This window comes from Trematomus bernacchii, unplaced genomic scaffold, assembly GCF_902827165.1.
Source record: "Trematomus bernacchii unplaced genomic scaffold, fTreBer1.1, whole genome shotgun sequence".
Lineage (NCBI taxonomy): Eukaryota > Metazoa > Chordata > Actinopteri > Perciformes > Nototheniidae > Trematomus > Trematomus bernacchii.
The window spans coordinates 616143-637129 of record NW_022987575.1 but is presented as its reverse complement, the minus strand read 5'-3'; the positions used below and the strand labels follow the sequence as shown (position 1 = coordinate 637129).

General features: G+C 40.3%; 1 protein-coding gene across 2 annotated transcripts in view; it reads left to right on the top strand.

Moving 5' to 3' along the window:
- pot1 (protection of telomeres 1 homolog) overlaps positions 1-20987 on the top strand; it is a 95092-nt gene that overhangs the window by 15643 nt on the left and 58462 nt on the right. For both annotated transcript variants that reach the window (XM_034126776.1, XM_034126775.1), the window contains exons 2-6: positions 6435-6568; positions 7843-7915; positions 10859-10959; positions 17418-17525; positions 20063-20134. In XM_034126776.1, the coding sequence (XP_033982667.1) occupies positions 6449-6568; positions 7843-7915; positions 10859-10959; positions 17418-17525; positions 20063-20134 (474 nt within the window). In that variant the 5' untranslated portion in view covers positions 6435-6448. The remainder of the gene's footprint in view (positions 1-6434; positions 6569-7842; positions 7916-10858; positions 10960-17417; positions 17526-20062; positions 20135-20987) is intronic.

Genomic DNA, 20987 nt, shown 5'->3' with positions numbered 1-20987 from the left:
GGGTTTGATCCATGTGTCGGACGAGCTGCTGGCTGTTTTTAATCCCTGAAAATACGTTGAAAGATCTCTTTGGATGATACCGTCAATGTTAACTTACACGGATATACTTCAGGTGTATGTTACAGTGTGCTGTCTGGTAAGCGTTGATGATACCCTCTCTTAGATCAATTTTTTGTGTTGATAATTGTTGGGAAAATACTGAATGCCCTCTTCCAATATCAGAGTCCACATGATAACAAAGGTATCCCAACTGTAGCTGTGTACATGACAGGATGTATGATTACCTAGAAGAGCATCAGGACTGTTTTAGGCATATGATAGCTATGTGATTAACATGATGATTCAGCCTCTATGGAGATAGACATATGACAAGCATTAGGGCTGCACGATATTGGAAAAAACTGACATTGCGATATTTCTTTCCCCTGCGATATGAAAAAATACAGGAATTGAAGAAAATACATTTTTTTTTTGTCCGCAAACCATCCTTTCTTGAACTTTAATGCTATACAATTGGTATTTTCTTTACGATATTTAACCGGATGAAGGATTTTAGTCACGGACTTCTGGATCTTAAGTTGTCAGAGCAACAAGATGAGCTAGCTCGGTTATCCTGCTGTGATCTGATCAAGAATGATTGTGATTGGTGGTTTGCTGTGCATGCAGAGCCTGCATGTCACTCACTCAAGTACCTTTCACTTTTGTAGCAAGCAGCAAAAGAATTGTAACATGACGTGTTTGAGTTAATTTGCCTACTTAATATCGCACGTCCTAAAAAAATTAAAATAATAATTGCACGTCATGATGTGAATATCGCGCATGCGCATAACGTGATTATCGTCACAACACAATATATCGTGCAGCCCTAGCAAGCATGCTCATTTCTGACGTGGAGCCAATCTGAAGTAAACATTGAATACTGCTTTCTATTCCTCCATCTTGTGACTGTGTAACTCCCTCTCTTGGATATCAGCATGTGAAGGACACTGTTCAGGAACTAGTTGATGCTCTGTATGTGATGACTGCTTCCATTCTGGAGAGGATAATCAGGGTTTCCCACACATAGACTTTACTTGGGCGGGCCGCCCTGGTATATTAACGTCCGCCAAAGTATATTTCGCGACCCATTTAGGTTTAATCTTTTGTATTCGTCCGCGAGCACGACGCCATCTGCGATCGATTAACTAGTGGACAATGATTCCTCGCTCTACCCCTCCTGTACCCGTTTGCTCTGCTATCACGTGAAGGGTCTGCTTTATGCGCTCCGGCGAACAGTTCATGAGCGTGCTCCACTAGCACCCCCCATCATTTTTGTATATTTGTTTGTTTAATTTTATGGAAGAAGTAAATAAATCAGCCAAAGGAATGCAAAGAAATTAGGGATGTCCCGATCACCTTTTTTTGCTCCCGATCCGATTCCGATCATTTGATTTTGACAATCTGCCGATACCGATTTTTCCCGATCCGATCTTTATGCAATGCATTAAGAGAAAAAAAAAAGGAGAAAAACATTCAAGTTGTCCCTTAAACCCCACGTTCTCCACCACAGATAACGGCTGGTCATCCAACGCGATGAATTCAGCTATCTTGGCTGTTATCTTTTTGGCCTTTTCACTGTTCTGGGGCAGTTTCTCTTTCCTTTTAAAAGTCTCTGAAAGTGTTGGTTGTTTCAGTGCCGTTACGTGAGTGGCCGCTGTGTACTCGTCGTGTTGTTGTTGGTGTTTGTTTCTCAGGTGGCGTATTAGATTGGTCGTGTTGAACGTAGCTCTGTTCTTTCCACCACGCAGAACCTCCGCCTTGCAAACATTGCATCTGGCTGTTACACTGCCTTCGCTTTCAATTTTATAATACTTCCAAACTCCTGACATTTTCTCTGTCCCGAGGCACCAGCTGAACGTAGCCTCTCGTTAGCTTACTGCTACTATTAGACACTGCGCCCACTCTGTTGCCAGATTTGAGAGAAATAAGCAACCAGGTCTATGAAAACAAGCCCAAAAGAAGCAACACATACATGATGTTGTGTCATTTTAAACCAAAACTAAGGCCTCAGGATGACTTTAAGATGTGAACATGGTCATTGTTGTTTTGTAACATTAAATAAAATAAGAAAAAAAAATTATTATTAAAAAAAAAAAAAAAAAAAACATTCCGATCCCCGATTTTTCCCCCTCGATTCCGATCTTTTGAAAATCACGTGATCGGCTCCGATCGCCGATCACGTGATCGGATCGGGACATCTCTAAAAGAAATCAGCGCCTACAGAGTTTTATTTGGACTGTTTTTAACGTGCGAGTCAAGAAGCGGAGCCCTGTTAATGTGGCACAGTTTTAAATATCCTACAAGAATGAGCCTTGACGCCCTCAATGTTAACTTACACAGATATACTTCAGGTTTATGTTACAGTGTGCTGTCTCGGTTGTGTTCTGATGGCTGTTTCCCCTTAGGCATAAAACCTGTTTCCCTAGACTCTGAGGTTAATGGATCTCTCATTGAATCCCTGGCAGAAGATGATATCAGATGCAACTCTCTGATGTTAGTTCATAAGGGCAAATTGAAACCTTTAAGCCACTCGTATAATCCCTTTGAGGGTCTTTATTTATTCGGGGTGAATGGCAGCTGTAATAAGGTGCCATGAGATATCAAAGAAGAGGGAACACAGGGGATGTTAGCCTTTGCAGACCATTTACATGCACGAAACCCTATATATATAACACACTACAGGAAAGGGAGAACCCCAAAACACATAATAGGGTCTCTTTAATAAGTGTGGGCTACACTGATGAAATGTACCTAGAAGATGACTTTTCTCAGACTGACTATTGGACCTTTTTTGGATGAACAAAGTATTCGGTTTTGAGCAATTTCGGTGGACAACTCAGCAATTTAATGTAGAAGTAAGATGGAAATGCCTCAACATTAATAAACGCAGTATGGTTGAGGAGAAAATCAAGGTTTCTGGAATAGTATAAAATCTAGTCGGGGGATGGATATCATCTTCCTGATCTGCAAAATGTGAATTTGGTGCTTGAAGGATCTATTGTTATATCTGTGCAACTTATCAATGATGGTTTCCTAAATCTTTGTTCGGGCATCAAAACTTTGAGAACCTCTCGTGTAAATTGACAAAGAATCTGACACGTTCACTACTTCAGATTTTATTACAAGTCCTGTGTGCACCGACTAAAAAAGACTATATTTTTTTGTTTACACTGTTGAAATCCTTCTGAGCTGCCATGTGAGCTTCGGGTGGATTGGCCGCTTGTTGTTGGTCAACATGTCCGGAAAAATATTTATATTTCTGGGACAAATGGGAGAAATTCAGGTCAAATGTTATCTGTGTTTTATTTTTGAGTTTCTCCCTGAGTGTGATGGCATCTCGTTGTGCTCTTCCATGATAGCGGCTGGTGCTGCTAACTCGTCTATTCAGCATATTTTCAAATCATTTCAAATTCTGCATAGTGGAATTTAGTTTCAGCTGACCGAAAGTATTTAAATCTGCCGGTCTTTCCCAGGTTTTCCCAGTCAGATCATCAGGTCATAGGAGAAGCATTACTCAGATTCAGAATCACCAACTACGTTTACACATCCAAAGAATTTGCTTTGGTGTAAATGGTGCGTACTAAGACACAGAAAGAAAGAAAAACATTTTATTTTATAAAAGCAATTTTAAAGACTATTGTAACAAATACAAAATAAAGACAATATTTACACAAAATATAAATATGTGAGAAACTGAGTATTGTAAAATATGACAAAATATGACAAACATATATTCAAAGTGGAGAGCTGTGCAGATTTAAAAAGTGACAAGATATACTTTATTGATCACAAATTGGGAAATATTTCCGTTACAGTCACAGCAGCATGTTAAAACAAAGGCATTGCATATTATTTGAGTTGACCGTGACAGACTGTCTGACAAATAAACAATATGAAGGGCCACATTACAGCTATTTAAACGTAGGCTATTATTAAAGCATTAAAGGTAGGGTAGGTAAGTTTGAGAAACCGTCTCGAGATCGCTAGAATTTGAAAATACACAACCGGAGAAAATCTGCCACTTCCTTACAGAGCCCCTCCTCCAACACACACGAACGCGCACATGACCAATGAGGGCACGAGATAAGTTTGTGCACAGATGGAAGGCTGACAGGCAGGTAGGCCATCCAGTTATTTTAGCCGGACAGGCTGGTCGTGCTTTTTACAGTACTACGGCTTCAAAGATGACATTTTTTTATGGATTTTTTGTCAAAGCACTTAAGATATTCATTGCTATCGGGATGTTAAGAGCATTCCATGGAATATAACAAAAAGTGTATCTCGAGCCGGTTTCTCAAACTTACCTACCCCACCTTTAAGTGTGCAAGGAATGGCATATACATTAAATATGTGTGTGCAGAAAATAAAAGACAAAAAATATATGTGTAGCAGAGGTTTGAGATATTTTTAGGCCCAGACTGAGAGACAGACAGACCTTCAGGAGCTTCAGAACTGCTCTGAACACTGAATCCCTCATCATGCAGTAATGCAGGCCCTCTGGTCTAAATCAGGTAGCTCTGTTTGATTTCTTTTTTTTATCCTGGCTGTGTTTTCCGCCTGGCTGAGCAGCGAGCGTACGGACGAGTGAACATCTCTCCGTCCCTCGCAGGCTGTTCCCGCTCCGCCGTCCTCCTTCAACGCCATACCACCGAGGGACTCGCCGGTCAAATCTGCCGCGCATCAAACTAACAAGCTCTGACAGGAAGCAACGTGCTACCTGCTGGGAACACAGCCAACACTTTTCTGGGTTCCTCTCTGAAATGCCATCGCAGACTTTAACCCGCGCTGTCGACATGGATCTGGTGCTTCCTGTCAGACACTTCTTTATCCTGGTAATGAGTCGTCATGGTGGTGGAGGACGGTCACTCTGCTGGACCTTTAATAAAAAAAGCAGGAGTAACAGGTCGGATCAGAGTCTGTCAGAAGACGAGACGACAGATTGAAGCCTTCCCTTCTGTTCAAACCAGACTAACTGAACATCGGATGATTCAAGGAGATGTCATTCTTCACAAACCTGGAATAAACCAGACACTGAACTCCGAGTCTTGGACATATTGTCTAATCTTGTTAAATGTCTGTTTCCAGGTACCTGATAAGATAATATAAGATATACTTTAAGATATACTATAACTTACGGTTAGAAGTTATCTGAATAATTGTCCCTCGTTGATGTTATCCCCGTAGTAATCACTGTCAGACGCTTCTTTATCCTGGTAATGAGTCGTCTGTGGTGGAGGAGGACGGTCACTCTGCTGGACCTCAAACTGAAGACCTTGTAAAAAATAAAATAAAAAGCAGGAGTAACGGGTCGGATCAGAGTCTGTCAGAAGACGGGACGACAGATTGAAGCCTTCACTTCTGTTCAAACCAGACAAACTGAACATCGGACGATTCAGGGAGACGTAATTCTGAAATAAACCAGAGACTGAACTCTCTAGTTCTTTAGAGTCTTGAACATATTGTCATATCTTGTTAAATGTCTGTTTCCAGGCATCTGATAAGATAAGATACACTTTAAGACAGTGGTTCTCAACTGGTGGGTCGCGACCCAAAAGTGGGTCGCGGACCCGTTTCGAGTGGGTCGCAGATGTGCGAGTGAAGAAGTCAAACTTTTATTTTGAAGGCCTGATTCTCTAACGCTGTGCATGCAGTAGGCGTTGGACTGGAAGTACCGGAGACCATCAACGGTTTTGATGTTTTTTCGAGTCTTCTGGCCAATCAGAATCAAGATTGTTGCCGGAAGTCCCCACGGAGAATAACTTTGCAGTAGAACTATTCTTTATACATCCATGGGTACAACTTCAGATACAAATGAACACATAATGAAATATGACTCCCGGTTTGATGATTGACAGGTCACAGAACAATGGGGGCTATCTACCTTACCCACAATTTAAAGTAATTCACACAGACTATCTCCTCTTTGCTCTTCTCTCTGTGAGGAGCAGCAAGCTGTCAGAACAAAGTGAAAAACAAACAATGGCATAAAATATTATTAATATGTCGGGTTGTAATACATTTATTTATTTTCTTCGATTTATTGACAAAGGAAAAAGTGGGTCCCGAGGCCTGACCAGTTGAGAACCACTGATATACTATAACTTACGGTTACAAGTTATCTTAACAGTGTAAGAAAAAGTTTTTAGAGAGTACTTGTCCATGGACAAGTGAGTTTGGCAATTTACTTGTCTGAATACATTTCGGACAAGTAACATTTTCTTATGAATTAAGTATTGTAGGGAAGTTCTGGCCTACAACCAGACAATTCTAACTAATATGAATAATGTTTAAAAGATGACCATTCCCTCTGATACCACGGATCATATCTCAGTTGTAATATCGGTCAACTTTAACCAGTTTGTTATACAGTATATAATGTGTGATGTGTCCTTCAGGTCACCTTGATGTCATGCCTGTCCATGTGCTCTCAGAGGGGGCGGGGCCAGGCGCCCAGGTACCGAAACACCTGAGCTGTGTTTCCATCGCGCTCATCAGCACCAGCACCAACTTCTCCGACAAAACTGTCAAGGTACTTTCATTTTAACAAAATTACAAGACTGATATTTTTCTCCTTGTTTGTTGTTATAGATAGAACAAACACATTTCCTGTAGCATATTATTTAGGTTTTAGTGCATGTAAATGCTTTTGAACATTAAAGCATGGAGACATGTCACAGTAGAGACACTACATACTGATATACACCTGAACATCAGCAGGAGAGGACTCTTTAAAGTAGAGACACTACATACTGATATACACCTGAACATCAGCAGGAGAGGACTCTTTAAAGTAGAGACACTACATACTGATATACACCTGAACATCAGCAGGAGAGGACTCTTTAAAGTAGAGACACTACATACTGATATACACCTGAACATCAGCAGGAGAGGACTCTTTAAAGTAGAGACACTACACACTGATATACACCTGAACATCAGCAGGAGAGGACTCTTTAAAGTAGAGACACTACACACTGATATACACCTGAACATCAGCAGGAGAGGACTCTTTAAAGTAGAGACACTACATACTGATATACACCTGAACATCAGCAGGAGAGGACTCTTTAAAGTAGAGACACTACATACTGATATACACCTGAACATCAGCAGGAGAGGACTCTTTAAAGTAGAGACACTACATACTGATATACACCTGAACGTCAGCAGGAGAGGACTCTTTAAAGTAGAGACACTACATACTGATATACACCTGAACATCAGCAGGAGAGGACTCTTTAAAGTAGAGACACTACATACTGATATACACCTGAACATCAGCAGGAGAGGACTCTTTAAAGTAGAGACACTACATACTGATATACACCTGAACATCAGCAGGAGAGGACTCTTTAAAGTAGAGACACTACATACTGATATACACCTGAACATCAGCAGGAGAGGACTCTTTAAAGTAGAGACACTACATACTGATATACACCTGAGCAGAAAATATCCTCTTTAAGAAATAAATTAGCTAAACTATCTTCTGTAGAGCCTTCAAAGGTTCAACGTCCTGTGGAGTCAAGTGTTTTCCTGCTCTGGTATTCATCCCCTTTCCACTTATCTGTCACCTGTCACCACCTGTTCTCTCGTTTCAGTCTTTATTAACACAAGGCTGTTTTTCTTTGATTAGTACGCCGCCGAATATATTTGTGAAAACCAAAGCGTCAGAATAATCCAGCGCCTCTCTCACAGCTCATCATCGCTTCTCACTCTTCTGAGGTGGCTTTGATCAGCTGACGGGCGCTACATGTTTTTCAGTTTGTCTAAATTAAGTGTTTTTTTGTTTTCCTCCAGGGAAAAGTGTTGCGAAAATGCCCGCTGGTGTCGTCAGCATCTGGAGACTTTATTTTAAAGATTATCATCCAAGGTAAATTCATTTGTCTCTGTGTTTATCAGCTGTTTGTTTATTCTTGAAATACATTTCAAAATATGATCGTCTTTGAGTTCATGAAAAGCACTATATAAATATAATTTATTATTATTATTATTATTATGATATATCATATATACTATATTTAATTCAATATCATCTCTACAAAAATGAAAAATAATTATATATTCACGAATAAATATATTGAAAATAAAGACCAATAGACAGGGTATTGCTAATTAAAAGCTAAGCTAAGTGTGTCTTCAGTTTAAAATGTGCCCCTCTTTATTTCTTGGTAGGATGTTTGGGATCCTGAATCATAGAGCTGTTATTCTGCAGCGTTGATGGTGTGTGTAGTGCTTCACTGTGTGTGTGTGTGTGTGTGTTTGTGTGTTAAGCCGTTTATCTGGAGTGTGTAGTAGAAGCAGATGGACGCCATTGTTGTCTTGTCTCCGGCCTCTCTTATCTCTGAGCAGCCACAGAGAGCTGAGACTCTTATTGTGGAGGGGGACGTCCTTCCTTTTATCCATTTAACTCTCTGACACCCCCCCCCCCCCCCCCCCCGTGTCTCTCACCTCTCCTGTATTGTTGTTTTATAGACAATTTGTCTACAGTATTTGACCTGCTGGTGCATTGTGGGATTTTGTGTTTGATCAGTTGCAGACTCACTAATGTTTTTTTGGTCTTGTGTTCTTCGAGGCATTCCTAAAATCCACTGTCATTCTGATGGGTCGTTGTCTCATAAGTAAAGCAGACCCTTTTTTTTGTTACTATAAATCCTGTGCTTAACACAAAAGCATGACATCAGGAGTACTGATAAGAATTCATGTTGACATATGCAGTCCAGTGTTTCCCCTAGGTTTACTGCTTTGGGGGGGTGCTGCCTGAGTGGGGGGGGGGGGGGGGGCATTGGGATATATATTTGGAGCAGAGAGAAGAGCTGTGGATTATTGTTATTGATTAATGCATCAGTGTTTCTTAGGGTCAAAAACACTAAGACTCAGAAAGGTTTTTATATAAATGGATCAGGACAAAAAGAGAGAGAATCTTTTTTCCTGAAACGTTCAGAGTCTCTTTCCACAGAGGGGACACATGGTGATGAAGAAGAGACATGAAGAAGAGGGGACACATGTTGATGAAGAAGAGACATGAAGAATAGGGGACACATGTTGATGAAGAAGAGACATGAAGAATAGGGGACACATGTTGATGTAGAAGAGACATGAAGAAGAGGGGACACATGTTGATGTAGAAGAGACATGAAGAAGAGGGGACACATGTTGATGTAGAAGAGACATGAGGAAGAGGGGACACATGTTGATGTAGAAGAGACATGAAGAAGAGGGGACACATGTTGATGTAGAAGAGACATGAAGAAGAGGGGACACATGTTGATGTAGAAGAGACATGAAGAATAGGGGACACATGTTGATGAAGAAGAGACATGAAGAAGAGGGGACACATGTTGATGTAGAAGAGACATGAAGAAGAGGGGACACATGTTGATGTAGAAGAGACATGAAGAATAGGGGACACATGTTGATGAAGAAGAGACGTGAAGAAGAGGGGACACATGTTGATGTAGAAGAGACATGAAGAAGAGGGGACACATGTTGATGTAGAAGAGACATGAAGAATAGGGGACACATGTTGATGAAGAAGAGACATGAAGAAGAGGGGACACATGTTGATGTAGAAGAGACATGAAGAAGAATAGACATGAAGAAGAGGGGACACATGTTGATGTAGAAGAGACATGAAGAAGAGGGGACACATGTTGATGTAGAAGAGACATGAAGAAGAGGGGACACATGTTGATGTAGAAGAGACATGAAGAAGTGGGGACACATGTTGATGTAGAAGAGACATGAAGAAGAGGGGACACATGTTGATGTAGAGGAGACATGAAGAAGAGGGGACACATGTTGATGTAGAAGAGACATGAAGAAGAGGGGACACATGTTGATGTAGAAGAGACATGAAGAAGAGGGGACACATGTTGATGTAGAGGAGACATGAAGAAGAGGGGACACATGTTGATGTAGAAGAGACATGAAGAAGAGGGGACACATGTTGATGTAGAAGAGACATGAAGAAGAGGGGACACATGTTGATGTAGAAGAGACATGAAGAAGAGGGGACACATGTTGATGTAGAAGAGGGGACACATGTTGATGTAGAAGAGGGGACACATGTTGATGTAGAAGAGGGGACACATGTTGATGTAGAAGAGGAGACACATGTTGATGTAGAAGAGGGGACACATGTTGATGTAGAAGAGGGGACACATGTTGATGTAGAAGAGGGGACACATGTTGATGGAGAGGAGACATGAAGAAGAGGGGACACATGTTGATGTAGAAGAGACATGAAGAAGTGGGGACACATGTTGATGTAGAAGAGACATGAAGAAGAGGGGACACATGTTGATGTAGAGGAGACATGAAGAAGAGGGGACACATGTTGATGTAGAAGAGACATGAAGAAGAGGGGACACATGTTGATGTAGAAGAGACATGAAGAAGAGGGGACACATGTTGATGTGGAAGAGACATGAAGAAGAGGGGACACATGTTGATGTAGAAGAGACATGAAGAAGAGGGGACACATGTTGATGTAGAGGAGACATGAAGAAGAGGGGACACATGTTGATGTAGAAGAGACATGAAGAGGAGGGGACACATGTTGATGTAGAAGAGACATGAAGAAGAGGGGACACATGTTGATGTAGAAGAGACATGAAGAAGTGGGGACACATGTTGATGTATTAAAGACATGAAGAAGTGGATTTTGCATAATAGGTGACCTTTAGCACAAAAGCATGACACCAGAAGTACTGCGAAGATGTCATGTTGACATATGCAGTATGTACCTCTAATACATGATGGAGTATGTCACCTCAATGCCTCATCATGTTCATGTTCTGCGTTTGTTTCATAGAAGAAGTTTCCCCGCCGGACGCCTCCCCTCAGAACCCGTCCATCAACGTCATTCTGTTCGGAGCGATCGCCAAGGACTTCGATGGAGCTGTCAATCAAGGGGTACGTTCACTCTGCCGTCAAACACATGATGTTAACACTTTCTGACAGAAACATGTGTGACGGTACAACAACTGTCATGTCACTGTCATTTCTTGAAGCCGCTCATTTATTATTGCCATGGCTTAGCCGAATACGCGATTCTGATTGGTCAAATTTGACATTCCAGAGGTTGTTAATTCTCGCTAACAGACCGTTGCTAAGGAGAATAGACCGTTGTTAAGTTTGCTAAAGGGACTTTGTGCAGTCCTATCAATCGGCAGAAAGTAGTCCGGTAAATTTAATGTCAAGTGTTAACAACAAAACATGAGATGAGCTTAATAAAAAATTTAAATAATAATAACACAATTCTCAGAAATAGCACATATTTTCTTTCTAAATATTCCTACACATCTCATAACTCTTTAAAATAAGATAATAGTTCTAAATTAAACTAGACTGCATTTGCTATTTTTACCAAGGCCCATAAAAGGGAAGAAACTTGGCAGACTTAGATTTGCGTATTGAAAAACTATTTTTAGTTTAAACTGAGATATGAATTATGTATCATATGGATCTATATTTAGTGTGTGAAGACACCCTGCTGTGAGGAAGTGTGGAGGAAGATGGAGATGACGACGCCTGGCTGCTAAATCTAATTTACAGTTTGAGTTATTTTCTGTTTCCTTCTCTCGCCTCTGGTGTGTGTGTGTGTGTGTGTGTGTGTGTGTGTGTGTGTGTGTGTGTGTGTGTGTGTGTGTGTGTGTGTGTGTGTGTGTGTGTGTGTGTGTGTGTGTGTGTGTGTGTGTGTGTGTGTGTGTGTGTGTGTGTGTGTGTGTGTGTGTGTGTGTGTGTGTGTGTGTGTGTGTGTGTGTGTGTGTGTGTGTGTGTGTGTGTGTGTGTGTGTGTGTGTGTGTGTGTGTGTGTGTGTGTGTGTGTGTGTGTGTGTGTGTGTGTGTGTGTGTGTGTGTGTGTGTAATTTAGTAGGAGACCTTTAAAAGCAAAAAGTATGTATTTTCTAATGTGTCTTTTATGATGCATTCACTGTTTCCTGCTAAATAACAACAGATGGTTGTTTTAGAAAAAGCTGCTAACACAAAAATAATGCCAAATATTTCTCTATTTTCTGTTGCGCTATCATCTTAATTTTTTCTTGACTCTTCATATTAATTTAAACAAATGAAATATATATATTTTTAAACTATATTGAATTTTAATAATAATTTAGCTGGGACGAGAAAACATGGCCTCGTTTTATAGATTTTTGTTTCCTTACACTACCTGTGTTTTTATAATTAGTTTAAAGATGATTGATTTCTTACAAAGCCCTGAGAGGTCCGACACTAAGCTCAAATCAAACAAGTAAAGAATAACTTTATTATTATTATTATTATTCTCTGAGGCATTTTTTTTTTTCATCCCCGAGAGAAATTAGATTTCAAGACATTTACCCGTTTTAGAATAAGAAGAGAATACCATTTTTTTATATAAGGACAATCATTTAAAGTTAAAAAGGTTTCATAATAAGAAAAGATAAAATACAATCAAATATTTAAAGAAAATATAAGAAGTTTAGGTTAAAAAAAAGTCTTAAGAAAAAATATAATTTGACGAAATTACAATTACTGCCATTATTTGTGTGAATCTGCTCCAGCGTGTTGCACCTCTGAATAGCTTTCACTGAAGCTTTAATGCTCCCAAACAATTCCTTATAATACCATTTCTATATTTTCTTTTTCTAGCTTTTTTGTTTTGTTTTATGTTCAATATTTTTTTATATTTCTGAATAGTCGTAAGATGATACAAAAGAAAGACCTACACATACTGTAAGAGAGAAAAAACAGAAAACCACAGAAAATATTAAACACTGACTAAGATAAATAAACAAATAGATATAAATGTATGTTGGTACATATAAAGGCCCGGACACACCAAGCCGGTTTCGGCCGTCGATAGATGTCTGGCCGTCGATGAGCGTCCTGTCGCCCTACTCAGATTGGTGTGTCCCGCACCGTCGTGTCTTTTTCTGTCGGCAAAATAAATCACTCTGATTGGCTGTTCAGCTTAGCGAATCAGTGCATGAGAAGCGAAACGGAAGTGAGGTATGCAAACAAACGAGTATGCACACACACGGCTGTGTACCGCCAGTACCGCACTAAACATGTTTTCGATTGTAAGTCGCTATGTGAAACAGTCTGTGATGGACGAGAGTGAAAATGGAACACACACTATTTGTTGTTTGTTTATATCACGCAGTCTGTTCTTCTTCTCTCGGTGTATCACGCAGTCTGTCTTCCGGTTGCCTCTTTTGAATGACGAATACACACTACCGCCACCCGCTGGTAAGGAGAGTTATTGCCACTCATAGGGCTGCTCAATTAATCGTATTTTAATCGCAATTACGATTTTGGCTTGCAACGATTATGAAAACAACATAATCGAAATAAAACTATTATTTTTATTTTTTTATTATTTTTAAATAATTAAATGTATTTGTTTTTCAGTTGAATTATACTTAAAGTTCAGGGTAATCAACTGTTAAAAACATACTGTTCACATTTTCTTTTTCAATAAATGGATGTTTTCAAAGTAAATGGATAATCGTTTTTAATAATCGTGATATCAATTATTGACCCAAATAATCGAGATTATGATTTTTGCCATAATCGAGCAGCCCTAGCCACTCACGCATGCGCAGTTCGTACGTGCTACTTGGCCGTCGGCTGAAGTCTTTGCGGTGTGTTCCAGTGCGACTGTTGGCCAAGACGCAGGAGACGTGAGGCGACACAACAGTCGGGTCCGTCGGGACGTGTTCTTTGGTGTCAGTTTGGTGTGTCTGGGCCTTTACATATTACATTTGCCACCTCCAAAAGTAAATTTTCTACCGTTATTAACCGTGTTTCTATCTGTAAAATGAATTCTTAATCTTCATATAAGGGTAAAACTAACAACCAAACACACCTATTTTTTGTGTGTTTTCTTTGCTCTAAATCTACTTATTTTATGGTATAATTGAAAATCTGTGTAAATGAGAATTGATTAATTTTTTCTTTGATGTTATTTCTTTATTAAACTGCATTTTGTATTGTTGCTGTTCAGCTTATTCAGTTGATTCCCTTCCTCACCTGTCACCCTACTTTAAATGAGAGGAATTACTATATTATATTAAACTGATTTATGTCAGTTTGTAGGAGCTACTCCATTGAAGCTCCCTCCTTTTTATATAATTATGATATAAATATTCATGTTAGGCTGATGAGATTGTAATATGTTATTTTCATTAAAGAACGAGGCTCTTTGAGAGGCGTGGCTGAGGAAATTGTATTTCTCTGCATCACAAAGCCTCTAATTTGAATAAAGTAATGAGCTGAGTGAATAGTTTTTGTTTTTTAATGAGTATGACATTATTCTGTAGGATGAGATGAATTCATTTACATATGGTATGTCTAGGAGAAGTGTGTGTAACTGACTCTCCCGTGCTTAAATGATACTTTTAATGGTTTTTAAGTGAGTATTTTCATTTATATGCTACTTTATATTTCCCCTCCGATACATTTCAGAGGGAATTGTTGTACTTTTTACATTTATTTGACACATTAGTTAAATATCTATTGTATATCAACTATGCGACCTTCAGCACTCACTGGATCGGTTCGAGTGTGAAGCGGCTGGGATGAGGATCAGCACCTCCAAATCTGAGGCCATGGTTCTCAGCAGGAAACCGATGGACTGTCCACTCCAAGTAGGGAATGAGTCCTTACCCCAAGTGAAGGAGTTCAAGTATCTCGGGGTCTTGTTCTCGAGTGAGGGAACAATGGAGCGTGAGATGGGCCGGAGAATCGGAGCAGCGGGAGCGGTACTGCAGTCGCTTTACCGCACCGTTGTGACGAAAAGAGAGCTGACCCAGAAGGCAAAGCTCTCTGTCTACCGGGCCATTTTCGTTCCTACCCTCACCTATGGTCATGAAGGATGGGTCATGACCGAAAGAACGAGATCGCGGATACAAGCGGCCGAGATGGGTTTTCTCCGCAGGGTGGCCTGGGAGCGCCTTGGGATCCCCCAGTCAGAGCTGGTTGTTGTGGCCAGGGAAAGGAACGTTTGGGGCTCTCTGCTGGAACTGGCACCTCCGCGACCCGACCACGGATAAGTGGGAGAAGATGGATGGATGGATGGATGGATGGATAGATGGATGGATGGACATCAACTAATAAATCATGATTTCTTCCAAGATAAAAATCTAGTGATCTCAGGGGACAATTCACAAGCTTCCCTACAGATTAAGTCTGTAAAGTAATTCAAATTAATTTACTTTACATTAGCCTGTTTCATATGTTATATTATTTTTAATTGCGTGTTAGCATGTTTTACGTCATGTTCTATAGCATGTTTAAGGACTGCACGATTTTGGGAAAATATTGCGATTGCGATTCGATTTGCGATATTTGTTTTTAAGCGACCCAACGGAAGTTTATTGTAAAATGCGGCCATATCTCCGGCTAGGAAGGTCGTATCAACGTGCTCCCGTCTCTAGCACCCCCGCAGCCAGAGCTACGAGTGAAAGAACTAAACTTGCATGAAACTTCCGTTGGGTTGCTTTAAAGTCAAGCTTCAGCTTAAGATTCACCCTGTAATAGATGTAGAACATGTGATGGAGCATTACTAACCTGACTCAGATGGTTTCACCAAACCATCTAGGAAAGCTCCATTGGAAGCCATTTTGAAAGGGCAGGCACTTTCAAAAATACTTGGCAGGTGATTGGATCAATATGTCTATCACCTTCTATCATGGGCCACTTCTGATTGGTTAACAATGGCTGGTACATGTGGAGCACAGCACTTCTGATTGGTGTGGATGACTGACACACAAGAAGAAGAAAAAAAAATGTAAAAGAAAGTTAAATTGCAGGCTTTGCGATTTAATAATCGCATCATTTCAAATCGCGATTTCGATTTAAAATCGATTAATCGTTCAGCCCTAGCATGTTAGCATGTTTTACATCATGTTCTATAGCATGTTAGCATGTTTTACATCATGTTTTATAGCACGTTAGCATGTTTTACGTCATGTTCTATAGCATGTTAGCATGTTTTACATCATGTTTTATAGCACGTTAGCATGTTTTACGTCATGTTCTATAGCATGTTAGCATGTTTTACATCATGTTTTATAGCACGTTAGCATGTTTTACGTCATGTTCTATAGCATGTTAGCATGTTTTACATCATGTTTTATAGCATGTTAGCATGTTTTACGTCCTGTTTGACTCTATTAGCATGTTTTATAGCATGTTATACCTCACGCTTTACTTTATATTAGCATGTTTTTACATCATGTTTTATAGCATGTTAGCATGTTTTACATCATGTTTTATAGCACGTTAGCATATTTTACGTCATGTTCTATAGCATGTTAGCATGTTTTACATCATGTTTTATAGCACGTTAGCATGTTTTACGTCATGTTCTATAGCATGTTAGCATGTTTTACATCATGTTTTATAGCACGTTAGCATGTTTTACGTCATGTTCTATAGCATGTTAGCATGTTTTACATCATGTTTTATAGCACGTTAGCATGTTTTACGTCATGTTCTATAGCATGTTAGCATGTTTTACATCATGTTTTATAGCACGTTAGCATGTTTTACGTCATGTTCTATAGCATGTTAGCATGTTTTACATCATGTTTTATAGCACGTTAGCATGTTTTACGTCCTGTTTGACTCTATTAGCATGTTTTATAGCATGTTATACCTCACGCTTTACTTTATATTAGCATGTTTTTACATCGTGTTTTATAGCATGTATACCAATGTCTCCATTATGTTCTATATCATTGACTCTTCTTATCTAAATCAATGCAGTGTTAATACGTTTGTGTGGGAATTGACTTGCGAATGTGTTTTGAAGCATTGCTGCCTCCATCATTCTGTGACCTGAAGTATTAAACTGCACTTGCTGTTACTTATACCGTCTGTCTCAAAGAAAGTAACGTGTCCTTTATTCATCCTGTCTCTGGGGTGACAGCTCCTTGAACTCTACAAACAAAGTGACTCAGGGGTTTTACTTTCCGTTTCCTCTGATAGTGTCACATGTTGTTTACCGAGCGCTGAGTCTGCTTTTAACCTGGACGAGGACAGTGAACACATCGGGGATAATCCTCCCGTCAGCTCGCTCTTTATTTCTCCCCACACCCTGATGGAGCTGAAATCACCGCAAAGCGTGTTGAAGGCAGGAGGTGTTGTTGCGCTGCTTGTCTCTGTAACGTGATTATTCAGACTATCTGCTGTCCCTTTGTCAGCCCTCAGCTTTAACACTGACACCCGTAACAAAAGACAATCTCCACTTTTCACAGCCGCTTATCTTCGTCTGGCTCCACGTCTGCGAGGAGGCAACATCTGCCGCTTCAATCTGTCCTCCCTCTGGGAAGGAGGATGCTCTCAGTTTGTAATCCCTGACTCTCCGCTTGTTGTTTCCTGCAGGATGTGGTGGTGGCTGCCGGCTTCACTGTGGGGAAATCTCCCACGGTGCAAAAGGACAAACTGCACCCGTTTAACCTGCTGCTGAGGGGGGACAGCGCCTGCATTTATGTGAGGATGTTTGTTAGTTAAAGTCATGTGTACATAACATTTCATTAGGTTGCGATAAGTGTAATATATTACCAAGATACAAACTCCGAACAGCAAGAAACATGCAGTTATTACCCAAATAAGTGGTTGTACATTAGTTAGTATATCCTCCTGGGACCTAGCCCATTGAAAATGTAGTGGACATTTTGTTAACATGCATCTCCTTTTACTATTTTGAGCTACTCTATCAATCTCTGATGTACTGTACAGATGTCATTGGTTAAAATTGCATGCTGGGAAGTTCCTCTTTCTTTTCATCCAAAATGGCTGGCATACCAAAAACAACATTTTATAGAAGCAGGAGGAGAAGTCAAATATTGTTGAATAATTGTTATTTTTACCATGAAAATCCTATATGTTCTTGTTTATTAACATGTGAGGAACTATATAATTAGTTCTGAAAGCAATTAAATAATTCAAGTTTTCAAATAACAGCTCTTTTATAAATGTCCATCCTAGTGGACGTCAGGACCGTCTTCATGGACTTTATGACTCAATATTGTTGCAGGAGACGGAACTGAAGCAGACATTTTCTGTACCAGATAGTTAAGGGAGATTCAGATGTGGAGCTCTCAGATGATGAGAGAGATGAGGATTTCACACCTGGGATAGAAGAGGGTCCAGAAGAAGGGGGGGAAAGATGCAGGAGGCTCCATGAGCGCACAGATACAGACCGACAGATAGGGACGAGCTGGAAAGACATGGCCCTCTGTGGGCCAAGAGTAGCACGCATGTCTTATTGTTGTTTTCATTTTAAGTGGAGCCATGAAAAATGAGAATTGCCTCAGGAATGCAAGCTTTGTTTCTATGAGCATGCTCAAATGGAGACCACATCCATAAAACTAGTCAAGATGACCCTACAGCCCGTGCCGACTGGAGTCAATGAGGTACTTTTCCCAATACATTGACTACAAAGTCTTTGAAGATCTGGAAAGATTCACCAAAAACCAAACTAGTTTTTTAGTGACCAAATAAACAGCAATGTTCGGATCAATTACTTATTCATGTTTTAAAGCTGAATGTATTCTTGTATTAATATCACTCTATAACCATCATACGTTACATAGTCCATCTGTTCCTTTTGGCTGTCTTTTCAAACTAAAATGGACCCGACGTCCTCTACAGTGGACATACTGTAACATTTAAAAATCTAATTAAATTAAAAAAGTCTAAATTGCAAGATGTTTTTTTTAACCCTAAATAGGTAGGAAATAAAAGAAAAAAAGGAAATTGGAAAAACACTTTTTTTCCTCGGGTTCCAGGAGGGTATTGAGCTGAATCTTTAAATGTTCTCTCTGTGTGTTAGGTGTAATGTGACATGTGTTTGTATTCCAACAACAGTATTTTATAATAGTATATATGTGCTTTTAAAGGGGACCTATCATGCAAAATGCACTTTTGTACGTCTTTTATACATGAATATGTGTCCCCGGTGTTCCAGGGAACTCACCAAGTGTCAGAAAACACAACCCTCTCTATTTTCCTCCATACCCAAATCTCTAAAAAAGGGGCTGCAACGGATCTGATAAAAACTGATCCAGATTTGAACACTGTCCTGACGTCAGGACGGTGGCGCTACGGCTATTGGGCCAACTCCACCAATCAGGAGGAGACAGCCACGGCCATTGCCAAAGCGCTGGAGACGCTGTAGTACATATGCCAGGCCTGTAGATGGTGCTGTTCTCACTGAATCAGCCCTTGCACAAACAGAGCTAAAAAATGTCAAATTGAGCAAAATGAGGCATGGCTAAAATGCATGATCTGTTTGGTATTTTGAAAAAAAAGAAGTATAAATATGCCTTATATAGGTATGGTCCTACACTATATTATTCAAATATAGCATGATCGGTCCACTTTAAGTTAACTGAACTTCAAAAGCCTTAGCTTCAACTTCAGTTTAGTTTAAGTGCACATGACCAGATAAACTTTGCACGCTTTACAAAACATTTAAAAACTAAAACACACACAGGCAAATGGTTAACAGAAGCCCCCAATGGGTTTTATTCTGTAGATTTATTATGGTGCATTATGCTCAATGTCATGCATTCATTTTCAATATGATACATCCTTTCCAGAAGTTGGGGCAGTTAACCAGTGTATTTTGGGTTTTTGCAGAAATGAAACTGTAGCAAACACACGTTTATGATGCTTACGCGTTTCGTTCAGCGGGATAATCTCCACATATTGACGCCACTTCATTATAGTTGAAATGTAAATGCGCGTTGGCTGATTTGATCACACAGCTTGATCCAACTCTGAAATCTGAAGTGATGCAGATCCTTTACACGAAAAAATGACTTTATAATCTCAGAGAATATAAGAGTTGTTTTTCATAGTTTAATCTCCCCCATTCTTTTTATTTTGTACGTACCGTGGCCCTTATGTGGTAGAATTCAGAGGTAAGAATCCCAAATAAAGTGGGTATTTCAGACGCTTGATACTTATATACTTTTTAAAAATACATCACTTGAATGTCTCCTCTCTCACTTTCCCTCCAGGTGTCTCCTCCTCCTCCTCCTGTCTCAAGATCCTCTCCGGCAGCCAAGAGGATCTCCTCGCTCTCCGCTGAGGTCAGACTCAGTGCCTGGTTAACTGCAGGCACTACTGTGTGTGGTAGAGAGTGTGTGTGTGTGTGTTAGTGTGTGTGGTAGAGAGTGAGTGTGTGTGTGTGTGTGTGGTAGAGAGTGTGTGTGGGTGTGGGTGTGGGTGTGTGTGTGGTAGAGAGTGTGTGGGGTAGAGAGTGTGTGGTAGAGAGTGTGTGTGTGGTAGAGTGTGTGGTAGAGAGTGTGTGGTAGAGAGTGTGTGTGTGGTAGAGTGTGTGTGTGTGGTAGAGTGTGTGTGTGGTAGAGTGTGTGTGTGTGGAGAGTGTGTGGTAGAGAGTGTGTGTGGTAGAGTGTGTGTGTGTGTTAGAGAGTGTGTGGTAGAGAGTGTGTGGTAGTAGAGAGTGTGTGTGTGTGGTAGAGAGTGTGTGGTAGAGAGTGTGTGTGTGTTAGAGAGTGTGTGTTAGAGAGTGTGTGGTAGAGAGTGTGTGGTAGAGAGTGTGTGTGTGGTAGAGAGTGTGTGGTAGAGAGTGTGTGTTAGAGAGTGTGTGTTAGAGAGTGTGTGGTAGAGAGTGTGTGGTAGAGAGTGTGTGTTAGAGAGTGTGTGGTAGAGAGTGTGTGGTAGAGAGTGTGTGGTAGAGAGTGTGTGTTAGAGAGTGTGTGGTAGTGTGTGTTAGAGAGTGTGTTAGAGAGTGTGTGGTAGAGAGTGTGTGGTAGAGAGTGTGTGGGAGTGTGTGGTAGAGAGTGTGTGTTAGAGAGTGTGTGTTAGAGAGTGTGTGGTAGAGAGTGTGTGGTAGGGTGTGTGGTAGAGAGTGTGTGTTAGAGAGTGTGTGGTAGAGAGTGTGTGGTAGAGAGTGTGTGTTAGAGAGTGTGTGGTAGTGTG